The 23,698-nt window shown below is 44.1% G+C and overlaps 1 protein-coding gene across 2 annotated transcripts in view; it reads right to left on the bottom strand.

Annotated features, from left to right (window-relative positions):
- Positions 1-23,698, bottom strand: part of LOC149452088 (uncharacterized) — a 102,614-nt gene that overhangs the window by 43,566 nt on the left and 35,350 nt on the right. The window contains exon 2 of one of the 2 annotated variants that reach the window (XM_089689815.1): positions 22,280-22,456. The exons of the other annotated variant lie outside the window; for it this stretch is intronic. Coding sequence (XP_089545941.1) covers positions 22,280-22,456 — 177 coding nt within the window. The remainder of the gene's footprint in view (positions 1-22,279; positions 22,457-23,698) is intronic. 2 annotated transcript variants of the gene reach the window in all.

The following is a 23,698-nucleotide window of genomic DNA, read 5'->3' as shown; positions in this document are numbered from 1 at the left end:
TTGTTCCACAGTGGCTCAGAAAGGAAGCCAATGACTGCCAGGCAGCTAGCTTCCTAGATTGTAAGCTCCAAGGTTTAGGGCCCTCCTTTCCCTCTTGTATTGAACTGTATTGTTGCTGTATTGTCTCCCGTCATATTGTAAAACGCTGAGCAAACTGTTGGCGCTATATAAATCCTGTATAATAATAATCTTCAGAAGGAGGCACTGGAAACAAAGTCAACTCAAAGCAGATCGGTTGCTGCAGACAAAAGATCCATTTTATTTTCTCTGTTACCCAATGGGCTTTTGGAGATAAAAAGAAAGACTTGCAGCGGGTTGGTAAGGGTTAACATTCCGGTTGCCAGGACTGTGTATTTTAGTTTTTGGATCTTGGGTTTATAGTATTTACAAAGCTCTCTGTAAGTGTCAATCACAATAGTCATCCTTTGTTTGCCTTGCCAGGGACAGAAACACAGGCCCTATTCACACCTTGCCTTTTGAGAATGTATGGGGTTTGCTTGTTTTTTTATGTGGTTTGGGGCATGTATTCTCTTGTATTTTATGAACATCAACATTGACATTTCTCTGGTTTTCTGCTGTCATTTTCCATGGGCTTGCATAAAAAAAAGAAGAAAAAAAAGCAGTTTGTTTCATAGACTGCATTAAAACACGCCTTTTCACTGACCTACCATTCCAGTCTATGGCAAACAACAGAAATCCAATCCATTGGTCACAAAAATGTGCTGGAAAATGAATGCAGGTTGTATATTATAGTCTGCACCAGGGGCAGACTGACAACTCATGGGGCCCCCGGGCAATAGGGGATCATGGGGCCCCTGTGTCCTTGCCCAAACTCAAAAAAGCCTATGAAAAAGGTACCAGGGGCATCTCATGGGGCCCCCTACTGACCCTGGGCCCTCGGGCAATGCCCAAGTTTCCAAATGGTCAGTCCGCCCCTGGTCTGCACCATAGAGGTATGGATGTCCTGACTCACTTGTATAACCTTTAAGGCCGGTTCACACTATATGCGTTCCAGATGCGCTTTTACATGCACGTTTTTGATGCATTTTTCCTGTGTTCCGGTGTGTTTTTGATGCGTTTTTGACGTGTTCCAGTGCGTTTTTTTCTGCATTCCAGTTCCAGTTTTTCCCCCTCTCTTTTTCTTAAATTTAAATAGGGACATGTACGTTCCAGTGCATTTTTGGTGCATTCTGGTGCGTTTTTTATGCATTTTACTGCGTTCCAGTACAGTTCTGTGCAGAAAAAATACAGTCTGTTCTGCTATTTTTTCTGCAACTGGAACGCATTGGAACTGCAAGCACTGATGTGAACTATGACATTGACAACCATATAATTTACTTTGCATTTTGGATGCAGAAAAAAAGGAACTGAAACGCATGTAGTGTGAACTGGCCCTTATGCAGTTCAGTGCGCTTTTTTTCTGCATCAAAAATTCATGCACAGTGTTTTCCATGTATTCCAATGACCCTGGTTCACACTAGTACAGTCAGTTCCAGTCAGTTTCCAGTGCAGAAAAAAAAGTAGAACATGCTGCATTTTTTCTGCACAGAACCATACTGGAACATAGCAAACTGCAGCAGAACTGCGTGTGGTGTGAACTGTAAGCAAAAACATATTCGGAGTGCATTTTTGTAGTGTGAACTGGCTCTAATACAATGGCTTCTGCTGCTATCAATTTGCCCTGTTAGGAGGGAGAGAGTGGAGAGAGCCTTTGCTCTAGGGGGGCAGCGCTGGATCGAGATCAGGCTTAGGTAGGTATAAGGAGGGGTGCTGGGGGGGATCCTGATCACAGAAGGTTTTTCTAACTTAATGCAGAGAATGCATTACAGTGGTTGTAAAGGCTGAAGGTTTTTTACCTTCATGCATTCTATGCATGAAGGTAAAAAACCTTCTGTGTGCTGTTCAACCCACGGCCTTCCTAATACTTACCTGAGTCCCCTTTTGATCCACCAAGTGCACGAGAGCCTCAGCTGTCTCGGCTCTCTCTTCTTATTGGCTGAGACACAGCAGTGGGAGCCATTACTGTCAATCACAGCCAGTGAGCCACAGCCAATGAGGAGAGAGTGGGGGTGGGGCCAGGCCACTGCTCTATGTGTCTCATAGACACACAGAGCAGGGCTCAGGAGCGAGCATGCACCAGTGCCCTATAGCAAGGGGCTTGTTATTGAGGGCACTGGTCAAAGGGGAGGAGCCAGAAGAAGAAGAAGAGGTTTGGGGCTGCTCTGTGCACAACCATTACACAGAGCAGGTAAGTATGACTTTTTTTTTAGCAAACCTTTAATATCACTTGTAGATTTAAAAAAAAACTTTAGGCCTTTAGGACCACTTTAAATTGGAATAATTTTCATGCCCTTTTGTTGCACCGGAAAGGAGTGTTTTAGCACCGCAAAAGTGTGAAAGGGACCTTACTGTTCCTGGCTCACCCCAAGGACCGGGAACAAGCTCTAAAGTCATTAGAAGAATTGTACATGTCTAAATGTGAGTACTTTAGGTGTGTATTTTACGCAGAATCTTCTGCCAGCAAGAACCTGCATTCTGTGCAGAAAATATGCATATGCCCCTGTGAATGAAGCCTAAAACAGCATCTACTGTATTTGCAGCAAGGTATGGAGCTCACAGGTGAAAGCAAAGTACATGTACAATGGTAATGACTTGCTCACAGAATAATTACAGTTGTATTTATTCCAAATGACCTGAGGGGAAAAATAAGAATTGTTTGAACAAGAGGTCTTTTATTCACACAGGCAGGATATCATTCATTTAATGACTGTTTACAAAGTCCTATGCTGGAAATGACTCTCTGCATTGTTTGCGAGCTTATTATTAACATCTCTGCACGCAGGTTTACTCACATGTATGCACCTTGTAGCTGGCGTAGCATTCAAGTGTTAGCAGGTAGCTTTGAACAAGCCACACGTTATACAATTGCTCGATTCCCCCATCAACACTTACTATCCCTCCTGCAGCAACATTGTGTTCTGCCAGCGGGGAACCTTCCTTGTCTGCAGAACACAATGATCCCTGCTGGCAGCTATAGCCGCTGGCAGTGATCGAAAGAAAAAAAAAGCTAACAGGCTGGTTGTACTGAAGTCAATCGGTGAATCGACTTCAATACAACCAGCCTGCCCATACAGTAGATGAATCAAATCTTGGCTGGTCCCTGCTGAACCAGCCAAGATTGGATCCTTCTATGGCCAGCTTTACCTGTTGGGAAAAGTTGATAGCTGGTAACATTGAGGGCTCATTCACAGCAGCAAGAAACACTGAGCTGATGGCCATCTGTGTGTGCCTTGGAGGAACAGTGCCGATGCTTATGCCCCGGGCATCACGTCACAAGACATTTTATTCCGTTCTATTTATTGCGGCCGTGTTGCAATGAGGTAGCTTGCATCACACACGCTGTGCTGAAAAATATAATGCATTTATTTTTTTCATGCATTTGTTTATCAGTGCACACCACTGCAACACAGTGCAATGAACTGACTTCACTGAAATCAAGGCAATAAGCATTGGAACTGCTAACTGCTGCGCTGCCCAACACAAATGGCTTGAAATGGCCTTCAAACTGAATAAGGGATGGTTTGCTAAACTGGTGAAAGGACATTAGGAGTGGCTTCACACTGCCCCGATGTGGTCCCCAGGGGCGTATTTACCACAAGGCAAACAAAGCACTTGCCTAGGGTGGCATTTTTCAGGGGGGCAGCACCTCCCCCCAGAAGAAGGGATGAAAGAAGGCACACGAGCACCATGGGAACCAGGTGGGATCAGAGAGAGGCTGCTTGATGCCTGATTCTCGTTCCCGGGGATGTCCGGAGCTGTGAAGATGAGTGTCTCTCTATCGCCCGGGGAAGGAGAGAGTAGTGGTAGGATCTCACAACGAGTGTGGGGCAGGGGTGTTGTTGGTCCTTGTCAGGCTCTCTACGCGGGAGGGGGAAGGGGGGGTTGTGTTGGTCGGTGTCCGTGGGGGCAGACAATTTTTGTGTTGCTTAGGGCATCACAAAACCTAAATACAACACTGGTGGTCCCGCTGTGTTTTGGGCAAAGCGCAGCTAACCTGCAGGTTCCATGTAAATTAGCTGTGCTTTTCTATAGACTTCTATGATGTCCCGTGGTTTTGGTGTGGTATCAGAAAGAGCACCAGGTGCAGGTGTTTCGGTGCGCTTCCTGAAAGTGCACCAAAACCACAGGACATCATAGAAGTCTATGGGAGAGAGCGGCTAACCCGGATGAAAACTGCAGGTTAGCCGCGCTTTGCCCAAAAACACAGCGGGACCACAGCGGCAAGTGTGAAGCCACTCTTAATGTCCTTACACCAGTTTCTATGTGGGTAAGCTGTGCTTTAGCAAAAATACAGAAGGGCAATGTGAAGCCGCCCATAAGTGGATGTCCAGGCTAGATCTAACCAAGCTTAAAACAGCTGACATCCCCACCCCAACTCCTACTGTAACTACCCTGTAGAAGAAAAAGGATTATACTTACCTATATTCAGGGTGCTCTAGTCTGATCACATGATCGGCTCCCAGCGGCCGGCTTCAGGTGAGAGGAGAGACAGTTGACAACAGATGCCCCGTAACAAGCCTATGGGTGATGTCACCACCCAGGCATTCCAACCAGGGGCATCCTTAGGCAGGTGCGAGGGGGTGCGCGCCACACCGGATGACACCTTTTCCACGGGGTGACACCGGACCTGCTCCACCAGGGGCGGACTGACCATTTGGGCACTGCCCAAGGGCCCGGGGTCACTACAGGGCCCCATGAGAGGCTCAGTCCGTCCCTGTATGTGCCTCTTCTGAAATAAGCAAGCATTGAGGGGATCCCTGCCACGGGTGCTGAAGACGGAGAGCTGGAGGGGCAGGCAGAGTATACAGCAGGTCAGTGTGTAATCCTCGGAGCCTGGTGAAAGCACTGCAGCTTCATGTAGTAGGTAGGGGGGAGAGAGAGAGTGGGGGGGGGGGGGGAGGGCAGAGAGAGAGGGGGGCTGATCCATCCTGCGGGGATCGTCGGAGGGGGTGTTACCAAGTGTTACCGCACCGGGTGACACCAATCCTAAGGATGCCACTGATTCCAACCATTGTTGTTGCTCTCCTCTCCCCTGAAGCCAGATGCTGGGGAAATCATATGACCAGACTGGAGCGCCCTGAGAATAGGTAAGTATATGCATCTTCCTTCTACAGGGTGGTTAGAATAGGAGTTAGAAAGTGGATGGAAGCCGTTTTAAGGTTAATTGGATCTAGCCTGGAATTCTGCTTTAAGCTAAAACACACAGGCATAAACACATATATTTGAGTATATAATGGATGGATGGCACTAGAGACTCGACTGTAAAGCGGTTATATTTACTTACTCATCTACAGTACTCTAAGTCTAGGTTCAGCCATTAGCAGATAGTAAAACAAGTCATAAAGTTTGTCATGTATTGATCAACAAAATAAGGGCCAGTGTCAAAAATCTTTTGCTCACATCATTTGCAGGTCAGAAACAGAAGAACTAGCCTGTCTCATGTGGGGGTGCAGTAAGAAAATAACAGGGTGGCAGAGGATGGGAGGTCAGCAGGGCAGAGGATAGCGTCAGCAGTTTTTGGGGCAATGTACAGAGGCTATTAGTTTGTAGGGCAGTGTACAGAGGCTATTAGTTTGTAGGGCAGTGTACAGAGGCTATTAGTTTGTAGGGCAGTGTACAGAGGCTATTAGTTTGTAGGGCAGTGTACAGAGGCTATTAGGACAATTTACAGTGGCTATTAGTTTGTAGGACAGTGTGCAGAGACTACTAATTTGTAGGGCAGAATACAGTGGCTATTAGTTTGTAGGACAGTTTACAGAGGCTATTAGTTTGTAGGACAATGTACAGAGGATATTAGTTTGTTGGACAGTGTACAGAGGCCATTCGTTTGTAGGGCAGTGTACAGAGACGACTAATTTGTAGGGCCGTGTACAGTGGCTATTAGTTTGTAGGACAATGTACAGAGGATATTAGTTTGTAGGACAATGTACAGGGTGTCAGCAGGGCAGAGGACAGGGGTCAGCAGAGTACAGGGAAGAAGTTAGCAAGGCAGATAACAGGAATCATCAGGGCAGAGAACAGAGGGTCAGCAGTGAAGAGGAGAAGGGTCAGCGGTGCAGAGGACAGAGGGTCAGAAAAGCAGATAACAGAGGTTAGCAGGGCAGGGGAGAGGGGTTAGCAGTGAAGAGGACAGGGGTTCAGCAGAGCAGAGAAAGGGGGGTCAGCAGAGCAGAGGGCAGGGTTTAGCAGATGCAGAGAGCAGGGGTTAGCAGGGCATAGGAGAGGAGTCAGCAGTGAAGAGGACAGGGGTTAGCAGGGCAGAAGACGGGGTCAGCAGGGCAGAAAACAGGGGTCAGCAGGGTGGAGATCTGTACCTCCATATGGACCTAGGAGGCTGTGAGAACAGTGTGCAGGATCCTGTGCACTGCACTCGCACTGTTCGCGGTTGCAATACCCTGCAGACTACTATAAAAATATTTATTATCTATGCACATTTTTTATTTTACTAATGTGGGTGCATTTATTATATTTTTGCAAAAGTGGAATATGCCTTTAAATGTGTTGTGGGGTATGTTGCTGACAGGAAATTAGGAATTTGTAGAATTCATAACATGTGCTATGTGTGACATGCAGCTTTTTGAACATCATAGCACAATTTGTAAGTGACAGAAAGCTCCAAAGACAGTCCCATGAAGACTTTCTATAAAAGTGCACCGTAGGCTAGTGGAGCAGTGGTGGCACCACCAGGGCCGGTGCTAGACAGTTTTGCTGACTAGACAAGACCAGCTATTTGCCCCCCCCCCCCAAAAAAAAATACATTTAAAAACAGTAGAAAATATTAAATCACCAAAACATGAAACTGCTACATTTATTTTAATTTGCAAAAACAAGTACCAAAAGATGCCACCAGTAAACCAATATTAAAGACAAAATATATATATTATTTAAATAAATAAATTAACTGTATCAACCAATCAGACAGAAACAAACAAAAAAAACAGAGTTGCAAAACTCCACAGTGAGTAGCAGCTGCCAGCCGGCTTGTAGTAAGGGACTGATTCTGAGTGGAACACTGGAAGGAGCTGCAGCTCGGCTGCTACACTGGCCCCAGACACCCAGCATCCTTCTCAGTCCTTTCTTCCTCCCCCTCTGCCACCCCTCCCCTCAGCTGAAGGATCATTTATGATGTGGCGGCATTCCACACGATCAATAAGCATCCGCTCCCCACACTCCAATCATTGTCCGCCCCCTCCTCCTCCTGTCACCTCCATGACCCACCATCCTTGGCTCACCTTTGATTGCTCCTGCCAGGGTGCGAAGTCCAGGCTGTGCCTCTCAGTGAGGATAGGCGGCCTCGCTGCACTACACCGCTTCCCTCTCATACACATGCGGCCTCGATCATCCTACTCACATAGGGTTAACCCTGCAACCAGAGCACACCCCCAAAATATTGCCAAAAGTATTGGTTGGCCTGCCTTTGCACACACATGAACTTTAATGGCATCCCAGTCTTAGTCCGTAGGGTTCAATATTGAGTTGGCCCACCTGTTGCAGCTATAACAGCTTCAACTCTTCTGGGAAGGCTGTCCACAAGGTTTAGGAGTGTGTCTATGGGAATGTTTGACCATTCTTCCATTTGTGAGGTCAGGCACTGATGTCGGACGAGAAGGTCTGGCTCGCAGTCTCCGCTCTAATTCATCCCAAAGGTGTTCTATCAGGTTGAGGTCAGGACTCTGCAGGCCAGTCAAGTTCCTCCACCCCAAACTCGCTCATCAATGTCTTTATGAACCTTGCTTTGTGCACTGGTGCACAGCCATGTTGGAACAGGATGGGGTCCATCCCTACACTGTTCCCACAAAGTTGGGAGCAGGAAATTGTCCAAAATGTCTTGGTATGCTGACGCCTTAAGAGTTCCCTTCGCTGGAACTAAGGGGCCAATCCCAACCCCTGAAAAACAACCTCACACCATAATGCCCCCTCCACCAAACTTTACACTTGGCACAATGCAGTCAGGCAAGTACCTTTCTCCTGGCAACCACCAAACCTAGACACGTTGATTGGATTGCCAGAAGAGAAAAGTGTGTCTCGTCACTTCAGAGAACATGTCTCCACTGCTCTAGAGTCCAGTGGCGGCGTGCTTTACACCACTGCATCCACTGCTTTTCACCACTAAATCCAATGCTTTTCATTGCACTTGGTGATGTAAGGCTTGGATGCAGCTGCTCGCCCATTCCATGAAGCTCTCTGCGCACTGTTGTTGTGCTAATCTGAAGGCCACATGAAGTTTGGAGGTCTTTAGCTATTGATTCTGCAGACAGTGGGCGACTTCTGCGCACTGTGCTTTTCAGCATGCACTGACCCTGCTCTGTCATTTTACAACTACGTGGCTGAGTTGCAGCTGTTCCCAGTTGCTTCGACTATGTTATAATACCACTAACAGTTGACCATGGAATATTTAGTAGCCAGGAAATGTCACGGATGAATGTATTGCACAGGTGGTAACCTATCAAAGTACCACGCTTGAATTCACTGAGCTTCTGAGAGCGACCCATTCTTTCACAAATGTTTGTAGAAGCAGTCTGCATGCCTAGGTGCTTGATTTTATACACCTGTGACCATGGAGGGGATTGGAATACCTGAATCCAATGATTTTGAGGGGTGTCCCAATACTTTTGGCAATATAGTGTACGGTGTGTGTGTGTATATATACAGTGGGGATCGAAAGTTTGGGCACCCCAGCTAAAAATTTGTATTAATGTGCATAAAGAAGCCAAGGAAAGATGGAAAAATCTCCAAAAGGCATCAAATTACAGATTAGACATTCTTATAATATGTCAACAAAAGTAAGATTTTATTTCCATCATTTACACTTTCAAAATAACAGAAAACAAAAAAATGGCGTCTGCAAATGTTTAGGCACCCTGCAGAGTTAATATCTTGTACTGCCCCCTTTGGCAAGTATCACAGCTTGTAAACGCTTTTTGTAGCCAGCCAAGAGTCTTTCAATTCTTGTTTGAGGTATCTTTGCCCATTCTTCCTTACAAAAGTCTTCCAGTTCTTTGAGATTTCTGGGCTGTCTGTCACGCACTGCTCTTTTAAGGTCTATCCATAGATTTTCAATTATGTTGAGGTCAGGAGATTGTGAAGGCCATGCCAAAACCTTCAGTTTATGCCTCTTGATGTAATCCCCCGTGGATTTCGAGGTGTGTTTAGGATCATTATCCATTTGTAGAAGCCATCCTCTCTTTAACTTCAGCTTTTTCACAGATGGCATCAAGTTACCATCCAAAATTTGCTGTAATTTTATTGACTCAATTTTTCCTTCTACTCGTGAGATGTTCCCTGTGCCACTGGCTGCAACACAACCCCAAAGCATGATTGATCCAACCCCATGCTTAACAGTTGGACAGAGGTTCTTTTCAATAAATTCTGTGCCCCTTCTTCTCCAAATGTACCTTTGCTCATTCCGGCCAAAAAGTTCAATTTTAACCTCATCGGTCCACAGAACTTGTTTCCAAAATGCATCAGGCTTGTCTATATGTTCATTTGCAAAGTTCAAACGATGATTTTTGTGGTGAGGACGTAGAAGAGGTTTTCTTCTGATGACTCTTCCATGAAGACCATATTTGTACAAGTATCTCTTTATAGTGGAATAGTGTACCACAACTCCAGTGTCTGCCAGATCTTTCTGGAGGGATCGTGCAGTCAAACGTGGGTTTTGAATTGTTTTTCTCACAATCCTGCGAGCTGTTCTGTCTGATATTTTTTTTGGTCTTCCAGATCTTGCTTTAACTTCCACTGTTCCTGATGACTGCCATTTCTTAATTACATTCCGAACAGAGGATATTGACATCTGAAAACGCCTTGCTATCTTACAGCCTTCTCCAGCTTTGTGAGCGTCAACTATTTTCAGTTTCAGTTTTCTAGACAACTGCTTAGAAGAACCCATGGTGCTGATTGTTGGGGCAAGGTCAGATGAGTCTGGGCATTTAAAACCTTTGAGATTGACATCACCTGGTCTTCCCAGATGATGATTGAGAACAATCCATGACACTGGCAGGTCTCAGCTTGGCAAAGGGGGCAGTGCATGCTATAAATTCTGCAGGGTGCCCAAACTTTTGCAGACGCCATTTTTTTGTTTTATGTTATTTTGAAAGGGTAAATGATGGAAATAAAATCTAACTTTTGTTGACATATTATAAGAATGTCTAATCTGTAATTTGATGCCTTTTGGAGATTTTTCCATCTTTCCTTGGCTTCTTTATGCACATTAATACAAATTTTTAGCTGGGGTGCCCAAACTTTCGATCCCCACTGTATATATTGTGGGAACTCGCTTCAAAATGGTAGAGTTTTTCTTGTTAAAGCACACAGCAACTTGCTTCTTTAAGGGCCTTTTTGCCCAATTTTATTTAAAAGAAAAACATTCCATAAACAAAAAAATGCTTCCCACGCAGGGGTATCCACCATCAAGCAAATTAAACAGTATTCAGCCTCCTGGCTTGTACGCAGTTTTATGTCTGTCTCCTGCAGTCTCTTCCCAAAATATGGCTCTCGCACACAGCTGGCCACTAGCACACAGCTAGTCTGGCTTCCATCTCTCCTTGGTGAAGCCCACCTGACTCCAAGGCAGAGACCTCCCGTCTGCCAGGGTGGAGCCCTCCTGACTCCTGTCCTCAGGGTGGAGCCCTCCTGACTCCTGTTTGCCGGGGGTGGAGCCCAGAACCATGGTTAGGCCTCTATGAAAAGGCCTGCACACACCTGTGCAATCAGTGTCCTGGCCATTCCCAAAACCTGGTCCCAGGATTGGAGATTTCATCCCTCCCAGATCTCTTTGAAATCTCCAGGCTCCAGATCCCAAAACAGACTTAATGAATAAAAAAGCCAGTTTCCTCTGCAATACATCAACCCTCTGGAGCCCCTCAACCTGCCTGAGAATCCAAGGTTATCAGCTTGATTTTGACCGTGGCAGGACACCGCACTGCCACTATATATACACACAGAGTGCTGGCCTGTGCTGCGCCCAGGTGCCCTTAGGTGGCAGTGTGCCCTAGGAGGCTGCATAGTTTGCCTAGTGAAAACACCGGCCCGAGGCACCACATACTACTGTATATTGCAAAAAAAAAAAGAAGATATTATTGCAACTGCTGTAAGATAATGGTGGTAAAACATTTCACTGTTCACCTCACTAGTAAACAGACTTTCATCCCCCTGAATGATGCTAGTAGCAATATATGGGCACACTATTGAGTAGCCATCAGTTCTATGATATGTATACATGAGTGAGGGAGTGGTATCATGAAAAGAGCTCGTAATCAGTTCAGGTAATGAAGTGTAGAGATAGGCTTTGTTATGGTTGGCCAGGTTTCGATAGAAAATCAATTGATATTTACTTTCCTACCTGCTCGTCTGTTTACCCTGCTATCTAAGTGAAACACTCTACCAAGATAAATAATTTGTTTTGTAAGACCAGGAAAAAAGAGGAATACATAAACGCTGCCTTGCACAGCTTGAATTTTAGTCAATTCTTCCTGAATTGGCCAAAATTTGAGGCTTGGGTACCCCTGCCAGCACCACCCAATTTGGCAAAAGTCAATTGTTATATAACTTTTGTCAAAGGAGGTGGGTGGAAAATTGTTGGCCAAACTGTTGTAGCACTATTTGTACACTCTTTGCGGCTACTGGGGTGTGATGGCGCCACCTGTATAGCATTTAGGAGCAGAGCCCTTATAATCTGTTTGATCAGAACAAGATCTCTAACAAGCGCTAGTGCCTCCACTCAATTGGGGCTTGTGGATAACAAGTGAAATCCCAACTGAGAAATGTATCATCCACATAGACAGTAATCCACACAGCATTGTATATGAAAGTCCATGTATTGAAGAAATAACATTCAGTGAACCATCCAGCATAAAGTATCTTCCAAACAGGAACATTAAAGCATTAACAGTCTTTTTTGCATGTCTCAGTGAGGGGAGGCTGCAACACATTTTAGGCCTAAAGATTACTTAAAGTGATATCAACCAGTTCCCACCAGGCCTATAAGAGAATGTCGACTGAGCGTGACTCTCATCGATCTGGGTGGGTGTCATATGATGTACTCCCGGATTGCTGCCTTGCTCATATCCGTGAGGCCGCATTGTGGTGAGATCTGTCCATAGGACACCTCTGATGACCGATCTGTGCACCGGCCCATTGCCGGTAACATGTGACCACTGTGACCAATCACAGCAGGTCACATGACAATTGTAAACAATAGATGGCTTCCTTTTATGCCATCGATTGTATAAAATTGTGTTGTTAGCTGTGATTGGTCACACGGATCACAGGTACAGACTGGGCCAAACACAGCTCATCTGTGTCATGTGATTAGCTGTGGCCAATCACAGCTAGTCACAACAAAAAACACTAACTGAATCATTTTCATTCAGTTAAATGCTTGCCTATAGCAGTGAAATTCACTGCTATAGGCAATCACAATGTGTGAAAAAAAAATACTGATCACTTCCCCAGAGTAGTACAATGTTACTATGGTAACATTATATTACTCTGGTCGCAGGGTTTTATTAAAAAAAAAAATCTTAACAGAAAGAAAAAATGTAATAAAGAATGTTTTTAAAAGCTGGAGAGGGAAAAAAAATATTATTTATTTATTTATTTTAGGTACTTATATAGCGCTGTCAATTTACGTAGTGCTTTACATGTATGTACATTCACATCAGTCCCTAACCCTGAAGGGGCGTACAATCTAAGGTGTATATATATATATATATATATATATATATATATATTTTTTTTTTTTTTTTTTTTTTCTCATGGTCACCAGTCAGTGTCCTTGTTCACTGCCGCACCAGTTATATCATGACACTGTACTGCATACTGACAGTATGTGAAAAAAATTAATTGTGAAAACTTTTTTTTTTCATTTCATTTTTCCAAAATATTATAAAAAAAAATTACAACTTTAAAAAACTCACCATACCTCTAACTAAATACCTTGAACTGTCTACTTTCCATAAAGGGGTAATTTGGGGGATATTCGTATTGTCCTAACATTTTTGAGCCTCAAGATATTATATAGGCTGCCAGTACATCAGGACTGATCAATTTTCAGAAATATACCATAGTTTATAGACTTACCTCACTAAATAATATACACTAATTTTCACCAAAGAAATGTAGCAGAATACATTTTGGCCAAAATTTATGAAAAACAATTATTTAGTTGCAATCTTTTATAACAGAAACGAAGAAAAACTTTTTTTCCCCCCAAATTTTTGGCCTTTTTTGTTTATTTAGCAAAAAATAAAAAACCCAGTGGTGATTAAATATCACCAAAAGAAAGCTCTAAAAAATGATACAAATATAGTTTGGGCACAGTGTTGCATGACTGTGCAATTGTTATTCAAACTGTGAGAGCACTGAAAGCTGAAAATTGGCCTTGGCATAAACGGGGTAAATGTGCCCTGTATTTACATGGTTAAAGGTAGAATTATAAAAAAAAAAACACAAATTATATTTACCTGCACTGTGCAATGGTTTTTCAAAGAGCAGCCAAGGTTCTCCCCTTCTGGTGCTCCTCCTCTTCTTGGAGTGCCCCCATAGCGAGCTGCTTGCTATGGGGGCACTTGTGTGTGCTTGCTCCCGAGCCCCTCTCTGTGCGTCTATAAGACACGCAGAATGGGGCACAACCCCATCACCGCTCCCTCCTCACTGGCTGTGACTGACAGCCTCTGCAGCCAATGGCTCTTGCTGCTGTCTCTGAACCAATGGGGAGGCAGAGACGCAGGAGAGCAGCCACTCTCATTCACATTGTGTCAGGAATGGACTCAGCACTGGCGGTGGGACTCACCTGCCGTGTGGGCTGCAGTACCAGAGCTGACCAGCGGGTGCTCTCAGCAGCCAGAAGCTCACACCTGCAATCAGCCAAACCTGGGGCTGATTGCAGAAAGGTGTATTTAAGGCATGACCAGGCCTGTGATCTGGGCCTTGGTGTATGTTTTCCCATGAGCCTCTGTACCTGGTATCTTGTGTTCCTGCTTCGTTGCTGACCCGGCTTGATCCTGACCTCTGCTGACCGTCTCCTGTTGAACCCCTGGCTTGCCTGACCATCCTTCTGCCTGATCCCCTGTACCGCGCTGCCCGTGAGTTACTGAACCCGGCTTGTGACCTTGACCATCCTCTGCCTGCTCCTTTGGTACCTTGCTGCCCGCACGTTGCTGACTTGGCCCGTCTGACCACGCTAACTACTCTGCCATCCATCCATCCTGCACGGATCCAGCTGTACCTGCACATACCTATGGCGGATCCCTCTACCACTAGCAGGTGTACTCAGGGGCCGCGACCTGGTTCCTGTCTGCTCCAAGTCCATCCCCACCATCAGGGGCCCTGGTGAATAAGCAGACTGGGACTTAGACTCCGCGCCCTGGGGAATCCTGTCCTGGGGACCACTAGAGGTACCACCAAACGGTCATTACAGAACCCTACGGCCGGCCTGACCGTTCCACCTCTCCAGCCCTGACTACGCCTGTGTTCCTGCACCTACTAAGATTAGTGGAAGGTTGCTTTGTTCACTGTGCGTTTATATATATATATATATATATATATATATATCTATATATATATATATATCTGGGTGGCTAATAGTAAACTGTATTATTATACTATACCTGAAACCTGCGTTTCCCTGTGTCAGTCCACACCTTTCTGGTCATTCCTAGATTCCTGACACATTGCTGGATCGCGGTCTGGCTCAGATAAGTATTTGGGAGGCTGTGATGGCTGGAGAGCTGCATACTGAAGCTTTTTTACCTTCATACATAGAATGCATAAAGGTAAAAATACCTTCAGCCTTTGAAACACTTTAGAATTCGAATAGGTAGGCTCTTTATTGCAGAAAAGACATGCAATGGCTCTACTACAATGAAATACACTTACCTACCTGTTTGCAATCCACTGCAAAATATATATGGCTCCATTTACATTTTGGGGACAGTGCCAATGTGTCTGGATGAATGACTCTTGCACTTGGGAGTAACATTATCCAGCACTGCGTGTGCTGTGTTACAGAAAGGTCCAAACCTGGGATCTGAAGCCTCCTGCTGATCTACTGGAGGATATATCCAGGGGAAGTGGAACAGAAGGGTGAATGTACAGATTGGATAACATGAGTGAAGACTTTGCTTCTGAAAAGTACCTGGAAAGCTGCTGCCAGTGGACATTGTAGGAAGTTCTGGTGGCTCATCCAAGGCATACACGGCTGAATTAAAGCTGTTCTACAGTCTAAATCAGCAATGGGCAAACTACGGCCCGCGGGCCGTATACGGCCCGGCGGACCTTTTAATCCGGCCCGGCGGACCTTTTAATCCGGCCCGCGGAGCTAGGCTCCCGCAAGGCCAGTGGTCGGCAAGCCGCGGCTCTTTACAATAGATGCGGCTCTCCTGTGTGCCGGGCGCCCGCTCCCCTCCCTCCTCTCGGGCGGGCGGGCGACCTCCTCTCCTCCTCTCCCCTCCCCTCCTCCTCTCCCCTCCCCTCCTCTCGGATGGCCGCCCCCCCTCTAGGATGGCCGCCCCCTCCCTCCTCTCGGGCGTCAGGACTCTGCAGCTGTCAGGATGTAGGCGGGGCAGCCAGGATGTAGGCGGGGCAGCGTGACGAACTCTTCTCTCACAGTCCTCCCTGAAGACCAGAACGGCGCGGGAATACGAGAGGAACGCGCGGAGGAGCAAAGGTAAGTGAATTGACACAGGGGGGACTTACTATATGGGGGACTTACTATATGGGGAATGAATTACTATATGGGGGACTTACTATATGGGGAATGAATTACTATATGGAGGACTTACTATATGGGGAATGAATTACTATATGGGGGACTTACTATATGGGGGATGAATTACTATATGGGGGTCTTACTATATGGGGAATGAATTACTATATGGGGGACTTACTATATGGGGAATGAATTACTATATGGAGGACTTACTATATGGGGAATGAATTACTATATGGGGGACTTACTATATGGGGAATGAATTACTATATGGGGGACTTACTATATGGGGAATGAATTACTATATGGGGGACTTACTATATGGGGAATGAATTACTATATGGGGGACTTACTTTATGGGGAATGAATTACTATATGGGGGACTTACTTTATGGGGAATGAATTACTATATGGGGGACTTACTTTATGGGGAATGAATTACTATATGGGGGACTTACTATATGGGGAATGAATTACTATATGGGGGACTTACTATATGGGGAATGAATTACTATATGGGGGACTTACTATATGGGGGATGAATTACTATATGGGGGATGAATTAATATGGGGGATGAATTACTATGTGGGGGATGAATTACTATGTGGGGGATGAATTACTATGGGGGATGAATTACTATATGGGGGATGAATTACTATATGGGGGATGAATTACTATGTGGGGGATGAATTACTATGGGGGATGAATTACTATATGGGGGATGAATTACTATATGGGGGATGAATTGCTATATGGGGGACGAATTGCTATATGGGGGACGAATTGCTATATGGGGGATGAATTACTATATGGGGGATGAATTACTATGGGGGATGAATTACTATATGGGGGGTTAATTACTATGCTTACTATGGGGGAATATTACTATACTTACTATGGATGACACATACACATCATTCATCTACTCTTGGTCCGGCCCCCGGGTCCAATATATGAACCCATTGCGGCCCTCAAGTCAAAAAGTTTGCCCACCCCTGGTCTAAATAGTACCTAGTAAAAATCCAACCCAACCTAGGTAAGGTTGAGAGCCTTTGACAGGTTTTTATTGTTTTCTGTCTTTTCTGTGTTCTGTTTGCACAGATCTAACTTCTCACCCATTGAACCGAAATAAAATTGGGTTGCATTTGGGTTTTAGGATACCAGTATACCACCATACATTATTTTTTTCCATATCAGTGAGTTATTAAGACGGCACAGTGGCTTAGTGGTTAGCACATCTGCCTTGCAGTAAATGGGTCATGGGTTCGATTCACGACCGTGGCGCCTCTTGCATGTTCTCCCTATGCTTGTGTGGGTTTCCTCCCACACTCCAAAGACATGCTGGTAGGTTAATTGGATCCTGTCTAAATTGGCCCTAATATGTGTATGAATGTAAATTAGGGACCTTAGATTGTACACCCCTTGAGGGTTAGGGACTGATGTGAATGTTCAATATATTTATGTGTAAAGCGCTGCGTAAATTGACAGCGCTATATAAGTACCTGAAATAAATGAAGCATGGATAAGGATAACAACAAGGACAAGTTTGCACCTTCAAAAACAATCCAAGGGCAACTTCAATATCTCTCTACTGACGAGAACTCTTTAATCAAAAAAGTAATCTGAATTGAAGGTTAACAGCCATTATCTTTTATAATCCTTACAGCCCTATACTGATAGAAGATGAAATCTGATAAAAACATTGCTCATTGCATTGCCTGGAGGAATTCTATCATGCTGTCCTCTCTGCTAAGATGTACTTCCTATGTTGCCAAAACAAACACCTTGGTGTCTTCACCATGGCACCCCAAAGATTTACTCATGCATTGTATTAAAACAAGCAATGAATCAACACTGTCACGGCAAGCGGTCTGAGTAATCCCACATCGGCTTTGCTCGCAATAGGAGTTAAAGGAGGTTTATTTGTACAATGATCATGTCCAATAGGTGACTTGTTATAAGAGCCTGAACTAAGCATTATTCTCTTTACATTTTTTTTAAATAAATCTTCACTGAATGTATGAACAAATAAGGAGACTGAACACACTTTGTTTAAACAAAGATTTAACAGAGGTCACTGGATTTTGTTATAAGACACTTTTATAGAATTCATATTCCACTTATACTGTGTTCAACTTGGCCTGTCTACTCCAGTAAGGATAAACATAACCATTAAACTTACATATTATCAGGTTAACAGAACCAGTCCTTAGACAATACTAAAATGGGCAATAGCAGATACTACAAGGTATTTCTATATACCTTTCTTTTTAACCACTTCAAGTCCAGACACTTTTACCCCCTTCCTGTCCAGGCCAATTTTCATCTTTCAGAGATGTCATACTTTGAATGACAATTGCGCAGTCATGTACCCATATGAATTTTTTAGCATTTTTTTGAGACAGATAAAACTTTATTTTGGTTGTATTTATTCACCACTGGGATTTTTTTTTTTTTTGCTATATAAATGAAAATTTTGAAAAAAGTGTTTTTCTTATAAAATTTTGCAAATAAATAATCTTTCTTCATAAATCTTGCCCAAAATGTATTCAGCTATCTTTTTAGTAAAAAAAATAACCCAAGTCAGTTTATAACCAAAAATCATAACTTTTCTAAATTTATTTTTACGTTTTTATTTATTTTTTTAATTATTATTATTATTATTTTTTTTCTTAAACATACTGTCACCCTAGCAGTACAGTGTCACCATAGTGACACTGTACTACTTGTGGGGGGTGATGAAGATTTTTTTATTTTTACACTGATTTTTACCAATAAAGGCTGTAAAATCAATAATTTCTCCTTCTCTCTGACTGCATTCTTGCAGCCATTGAGAAATACTGTGTGAGCTGTGATTGGTCACAGCTTATCACATCGTACAAGGCTGTTGTGAATAGCCTTGTACCATATGATCTCTGTAATCATTCACAGATTTTACAAGTAGTAAGCAATGATGTCAGGAAGTGACATCTTGTTTACTACTGTTCATGTGATCACTGATTGGCCAATCAGTGATCACATGAATCGGGACCGCGCACAGAGTTCCCGTACAGCGATCTGTGCTCCACTGTGTCCGGTGGATGCTCCCAGGGAGCATGCACAGGCAATGGATCTGGGGGGACTTTTAGAAATGTCCCTCCTCATCGGCAGCGCTCTCGTCCGGTCGTTTATCGACATGCGCCGGATGGGAAGAGGTTAAAGAGGAACTTTCGTAAAAGCACTATCTGTGACTAATGCAGTGCTCGACCCCTGCCCTTCTTACCAACTCGTGACAAACGACCAGCCAATCTCACACCATGCTGTCCCTTGCATAACAATGCCACTATCAGCTGCACCCTGCACAAAGATTTCTCAGCTTGCCAGACCACAATCTATGTGCCAACAGCCTGAGATCGATTGTCACAATTAACCCTTCAAACTCCAAACTGCCACCAGATAGCTTTGGGACTATCAACCCTTCACAGTGTTAGCAAGAACAAATGCGAACAATAAATGTCTGTAACACACACTGTCACCACAGACATGTAAATTCAGAGGACTATTATATATAGTAGCACTCTCTAAGAGACAGGGATTTTTTTTTTGTGTGCATTAAAAGCCTTAGAAATAATTTTAACACTTTTCAAAATAGGATTTATTAATGAAAAGGTCAAATGGTGCAACTAAAATATTTACAGAAAAGGATGTTACAAATAAATAAAGAGAACAATAAAGCAACTGAGGAATAAAAGAAAGGAGTTAAGAAGGCAGAATACTTGCAAAGTCCTTGGTTTTAGCAGAGTCCACTTGTCCAAGCAAAAATGTTGCTGTGGCTCTCGAGTCCATTAAAATGTTCCTTGGTTGATGTTAAATGAGAGCTTTCTCTTAACAAGCCCTTTCAGTTCCTTTTCTGTGATATTAAAGGGGTGTGGACTGAGAACAACTAACCAATCATCTGGTTTAGGGGATGGGTGCTAGGAGGTCACCAAAATTTATGACCAAGTCCCAACTACAGTATCATACTAATATTAATAACTTCCAGTATGTGCAGGTGGTATTCTAACAACTGGCAGATTAATATTCAGAATTATATTTCGAACTCCGGGATACCAAACACAGCATACCTTGTCACCCAGGAGGCAGGAGACAGCTTTCTCCCCTTTCCTATGTGCTAACATAGTCATGTATGACCTTGATTTGTTTGATATAATATTCCCTATTCAAATATATACCTAATATTAATGTGTCCTGTTCCTGTTGAATTCTATGAATTGTATGTGGAATTTTTACGTTGTGGAATAGACATTTTGTGATATGCTCTGTATTCCTAGAGCCTTAAAGTGGAGTTCCACTCAAAAGCGGACGCTCCGCCTATTTGTCTCCTCCCCCCCTCCACTGCCATATTTGGCACCTTTTGGAGGGGAGGGGGGAGTGGATACCTGTTTTTGATAGGTACCCACTTCTACTTCCAGCTCAGTTTGCAACGGAGAAGTGAGTTAGAAGTTCGGCCCCTCCTTCCTCTTGCAGTCTCCTGGGAACCTTCACAGGTCCCAGAAGCCTGCCAGACCATTAAGAATGCGCAACATCACTCGTGCATGCGCAGTGGGCACCTGTCTGTGAAGCCGCAAACTGTCACAGCCTGGTGCTCACAGTTATGATGCTGGCACCAGGGAAAGAAGTGGCAGAGAAGGGATGGCGTGAATGAGCACATTGCTGGACCCTGGGACAGGTGAGTGTGTGTTTATTAAAAGTCAGCAGCTACAGTATTTGTAGCTGCTGACTTTGAATAAACACAAAACTGACTGGAACTCCGCTTTAATGGCCTTACAGGTCATGTGTGATGGCTTGACAGAGTTATCATTGTTTTACGATAGGTCAGAGGGGAGTGTTTTGCATGGTTCATGGAAACAGACATCCTGCCAAGAATAATTAGCTGTTTAAAGCCCTGGCCAGGTCTGAACTCTGCATCTATTTGTTTTTTAGTTAAGTGGCTCTTTTGAAGTTTGTTAAAACTTACAGTTACAAATTCCAAATGTATTGGAGATTTGAACCCCAGCACCTCCATGGATAGATTATTTTGGAGCTCAGATCAGACAACCAACAAATAAAATTGCACACATCAGTAATGATTAATATTAGGATGCAAATGGAATGAAGACAAAGTGTATCTGTCTGTCAGGAATCAGCAACAGGAATGGCCAGATCTGTGTGGCTACCCTGATGAAACCGAGACCAGATTTGTGAGATTTACTGTATTTACAGTGAAACTAAAGCCATCCAAACACCAGCAAACATAAAAATGTAAGTGAACCAAATCCCACTGGTAGAATACTTGACTAATAAACCTAACAGAAAGCCAAACTAAAAGCTAACTATATACAACATATACAAAATGGAGAACACAAAAGGCAGGAGAAAACTGAAGGTGCAGGGAGCAGATGGGAACAAAACTGAGAACAGGAACAAGGGAGAGCAGGAATAAGGCAGCAGGGTACTCCGTACAGGACAGGAGCATGACTGGGATTAATGGCATCAGGATCTGGCAGCAGAAAAACACTGGAGCAAGGGAGACTAACAGAGGTGGACCTAAATACCCTCCCAGCAGCCAGCATCAGGCAGAAACAGATTACTGGGGTCTGCTGGCTGCTGGGAGACACCCGCTGATGGACATTGGAAATACAACCCTCTGCTTAGGGAACCACAGTGTCACCAGCAGGTGATCCAGGTTCTGACACTGTCACTATTGACCACTTTGTCAACTATCAAAAGATGTTTGAAACAGGTAAGCTAGAGGTAAATGAGTGCACTTTAGTTCTCCTGACAGAGCACCATGAAAGCCGTCAAAAGCTGAGCCCCCAATATTTAAATGGCATCTTCCAGTTGTACCTTTCCACAGTTTTTATAATGAGCACCTTGATTTTGGATGCTTGGGGAATAAGGTAAGACAAATCTAAGGTACATGCAAGCATCTCTAGGTGTCTTCTTAAATCTTCTAATCAAGTGTGCAATGCTGCATCACTTAGCAGTGAGTAGGTTTATTTTAATGTACACCTGGCCTGGTCCTAAGGTAAAACAGTGCTGAAGTGCAAGAATACTGTATCGCCTATAAGTACATGTCTTAGTTTTGAGCCTGGTGGAGTGTCCTCCTTGGATTCTATGAAATAACAGCTCAAGTCTGCACACAAGGCCTCAACAGGTCAATCTTATCACCCTGTTCTAAGACTCCTTCATCATTCAAATGCCAAGTGCCTATAATTCTCAGTCAAATTCTGGCATTTAACAGGTAAATGGCCAGACAGGACATAGCATCAAGAGTGCTGGGGTTTAGGTTTAAGCTGGTGTCCTGTATAGCCTGGGCCTAGGATCCATGGGGCTCTGCTGGAACATATCAACTTGAAAACCAATATAGGTACTTGCAGGCACCACAAGGTGCTTTCCTGTCTGTATTATTATTTTAGTCACTTTTGGGCCAGATCACTTTCAGTTTAGTTTAACTGCTCAGAGTGTATTAATAATATTAAACTCCTTACCTGCCGCTGGTCTAATCTTTCAAATGCTGCATTGGCCCCATATGCATTACAGGATTCCACAATGTATTCTGAGTTGACACCCAGCAGAAAACTCGACTCTCCACAAGATCCATCAGCAACTATAATGATCCTGGGCCATGCATCTTGTGACATCTTCCTCATGTACTCCTCTGTAAACTAAACACATGCAATCAAATCATTTCCAGTTACATAAATTCAAGCTGTGAGTTTGGAGATTATTATATGTTGCTTGCTGCGCTGGTTGCACCAGCCACTGGCTTTATATTCCCCAATGGGGACAGATCAGTGATTTTTTTCTAATACTACGTCCAATAGCTAGAACTTCTGTCAAGTTTTTATAGCTCCATAAAGACATATCCAGGAGGGATTTCAAACTCATTAATGAAGAGAACATAATCAATCCACAAGTTCCATGGCTCTGGTGAGGCTGCTTATATTAAACACTGGAGGAGGAGCTCCTCCGTTGGGTACCCAGACTGAAAGTATTATAAAAAAAATAAAAAAAAAACAAACAAGAGCACCAAATGGTGAGCATCCAAAATACTTTGAAGTATAACTAAAGGCAAAACTGTTATCATAAGCATTTTTAACACTGGTTTTCTCCAGCCAGGAGAAAGGCGTTCAGAAGAGCTGAGCAAACATCCAGTAGAACACAATGGATCTGCAGGAGAGACTCCCCCTAATCAACAATGACTGTGTCGATGAGGGAATTGAGCAATTTTCTTTTGCAGGAAGTGGTTGCAGGAAAGAAAATCGCTCTGACTATGGCCGACTCCCTACCCCCAGCAGGAAAACCCAATGCCAGAGAGGAGATTGCAGCTCAAAACTATGAGTGCAGCATCCTCTGTGCAGTAGTCCGAAACAATCCCCCGCCTTCCCATTTGTCATCACTACATTGCTGCATTCAGCAGTGCTTTCTCTGAGGGCCAGATCTAGGGGGGTGCTGGGGTGGGCTTTGCCCCCCCAGATTTTAGTTGAGCCCCCAGGTCTCTGAGAGTGCATCCACTGATCCATTAACTTTGTGGGAGCTATTAATGTAAGAGAGCACTGTGATGGGGATACCTGATGTAAAGAGGAACTCTGATTCAGATACCTGATGTAAAGAAGCTCTCTGATGGGGTAACTGATTATATGTTAGGGGGCACTCTGATGGGAACAGTTGATGTAAGGGGGGCTCTGATGGGGACCGTGATGTAAGGGGGCATTCTGATGAGTATCCTGATGTAAGGGGGCACTTTGATGAGGACCCTGATGTAAAGGGGGAACTCTGATGGGGACCTTGATGCAATGGGGGATTTATGGAAACCCTAATTTAGGAGGGGACTCTGATAAGGACATCTGATATACAGTTGCAAGAAAAAGTATGTGAACCCCTTGGGATTACGTGGAGTTTTGCAT

The sequence above is a fragment of the Staurois parvus genome, unplaced genomic scaffold, assembly GCF_062004578.1.
Source record: "Staurois parvus isolate SC_StPar_1 unplaced genomic scaffold, SC_StPar_1.0 ptg000498l, whole genome shotgun sequence".
Taxonomy (NCBI): domain Eukaryota; kingdom Metazoa; phylum Chordata; class Amphibia; order Anura; family Ranidae; genus Staurois; species Staurois parvus.
Note: the sequence above shows the minus strand (reverse complement) of the source record. Positions and strands in the feature narration are given on the sequence as shown.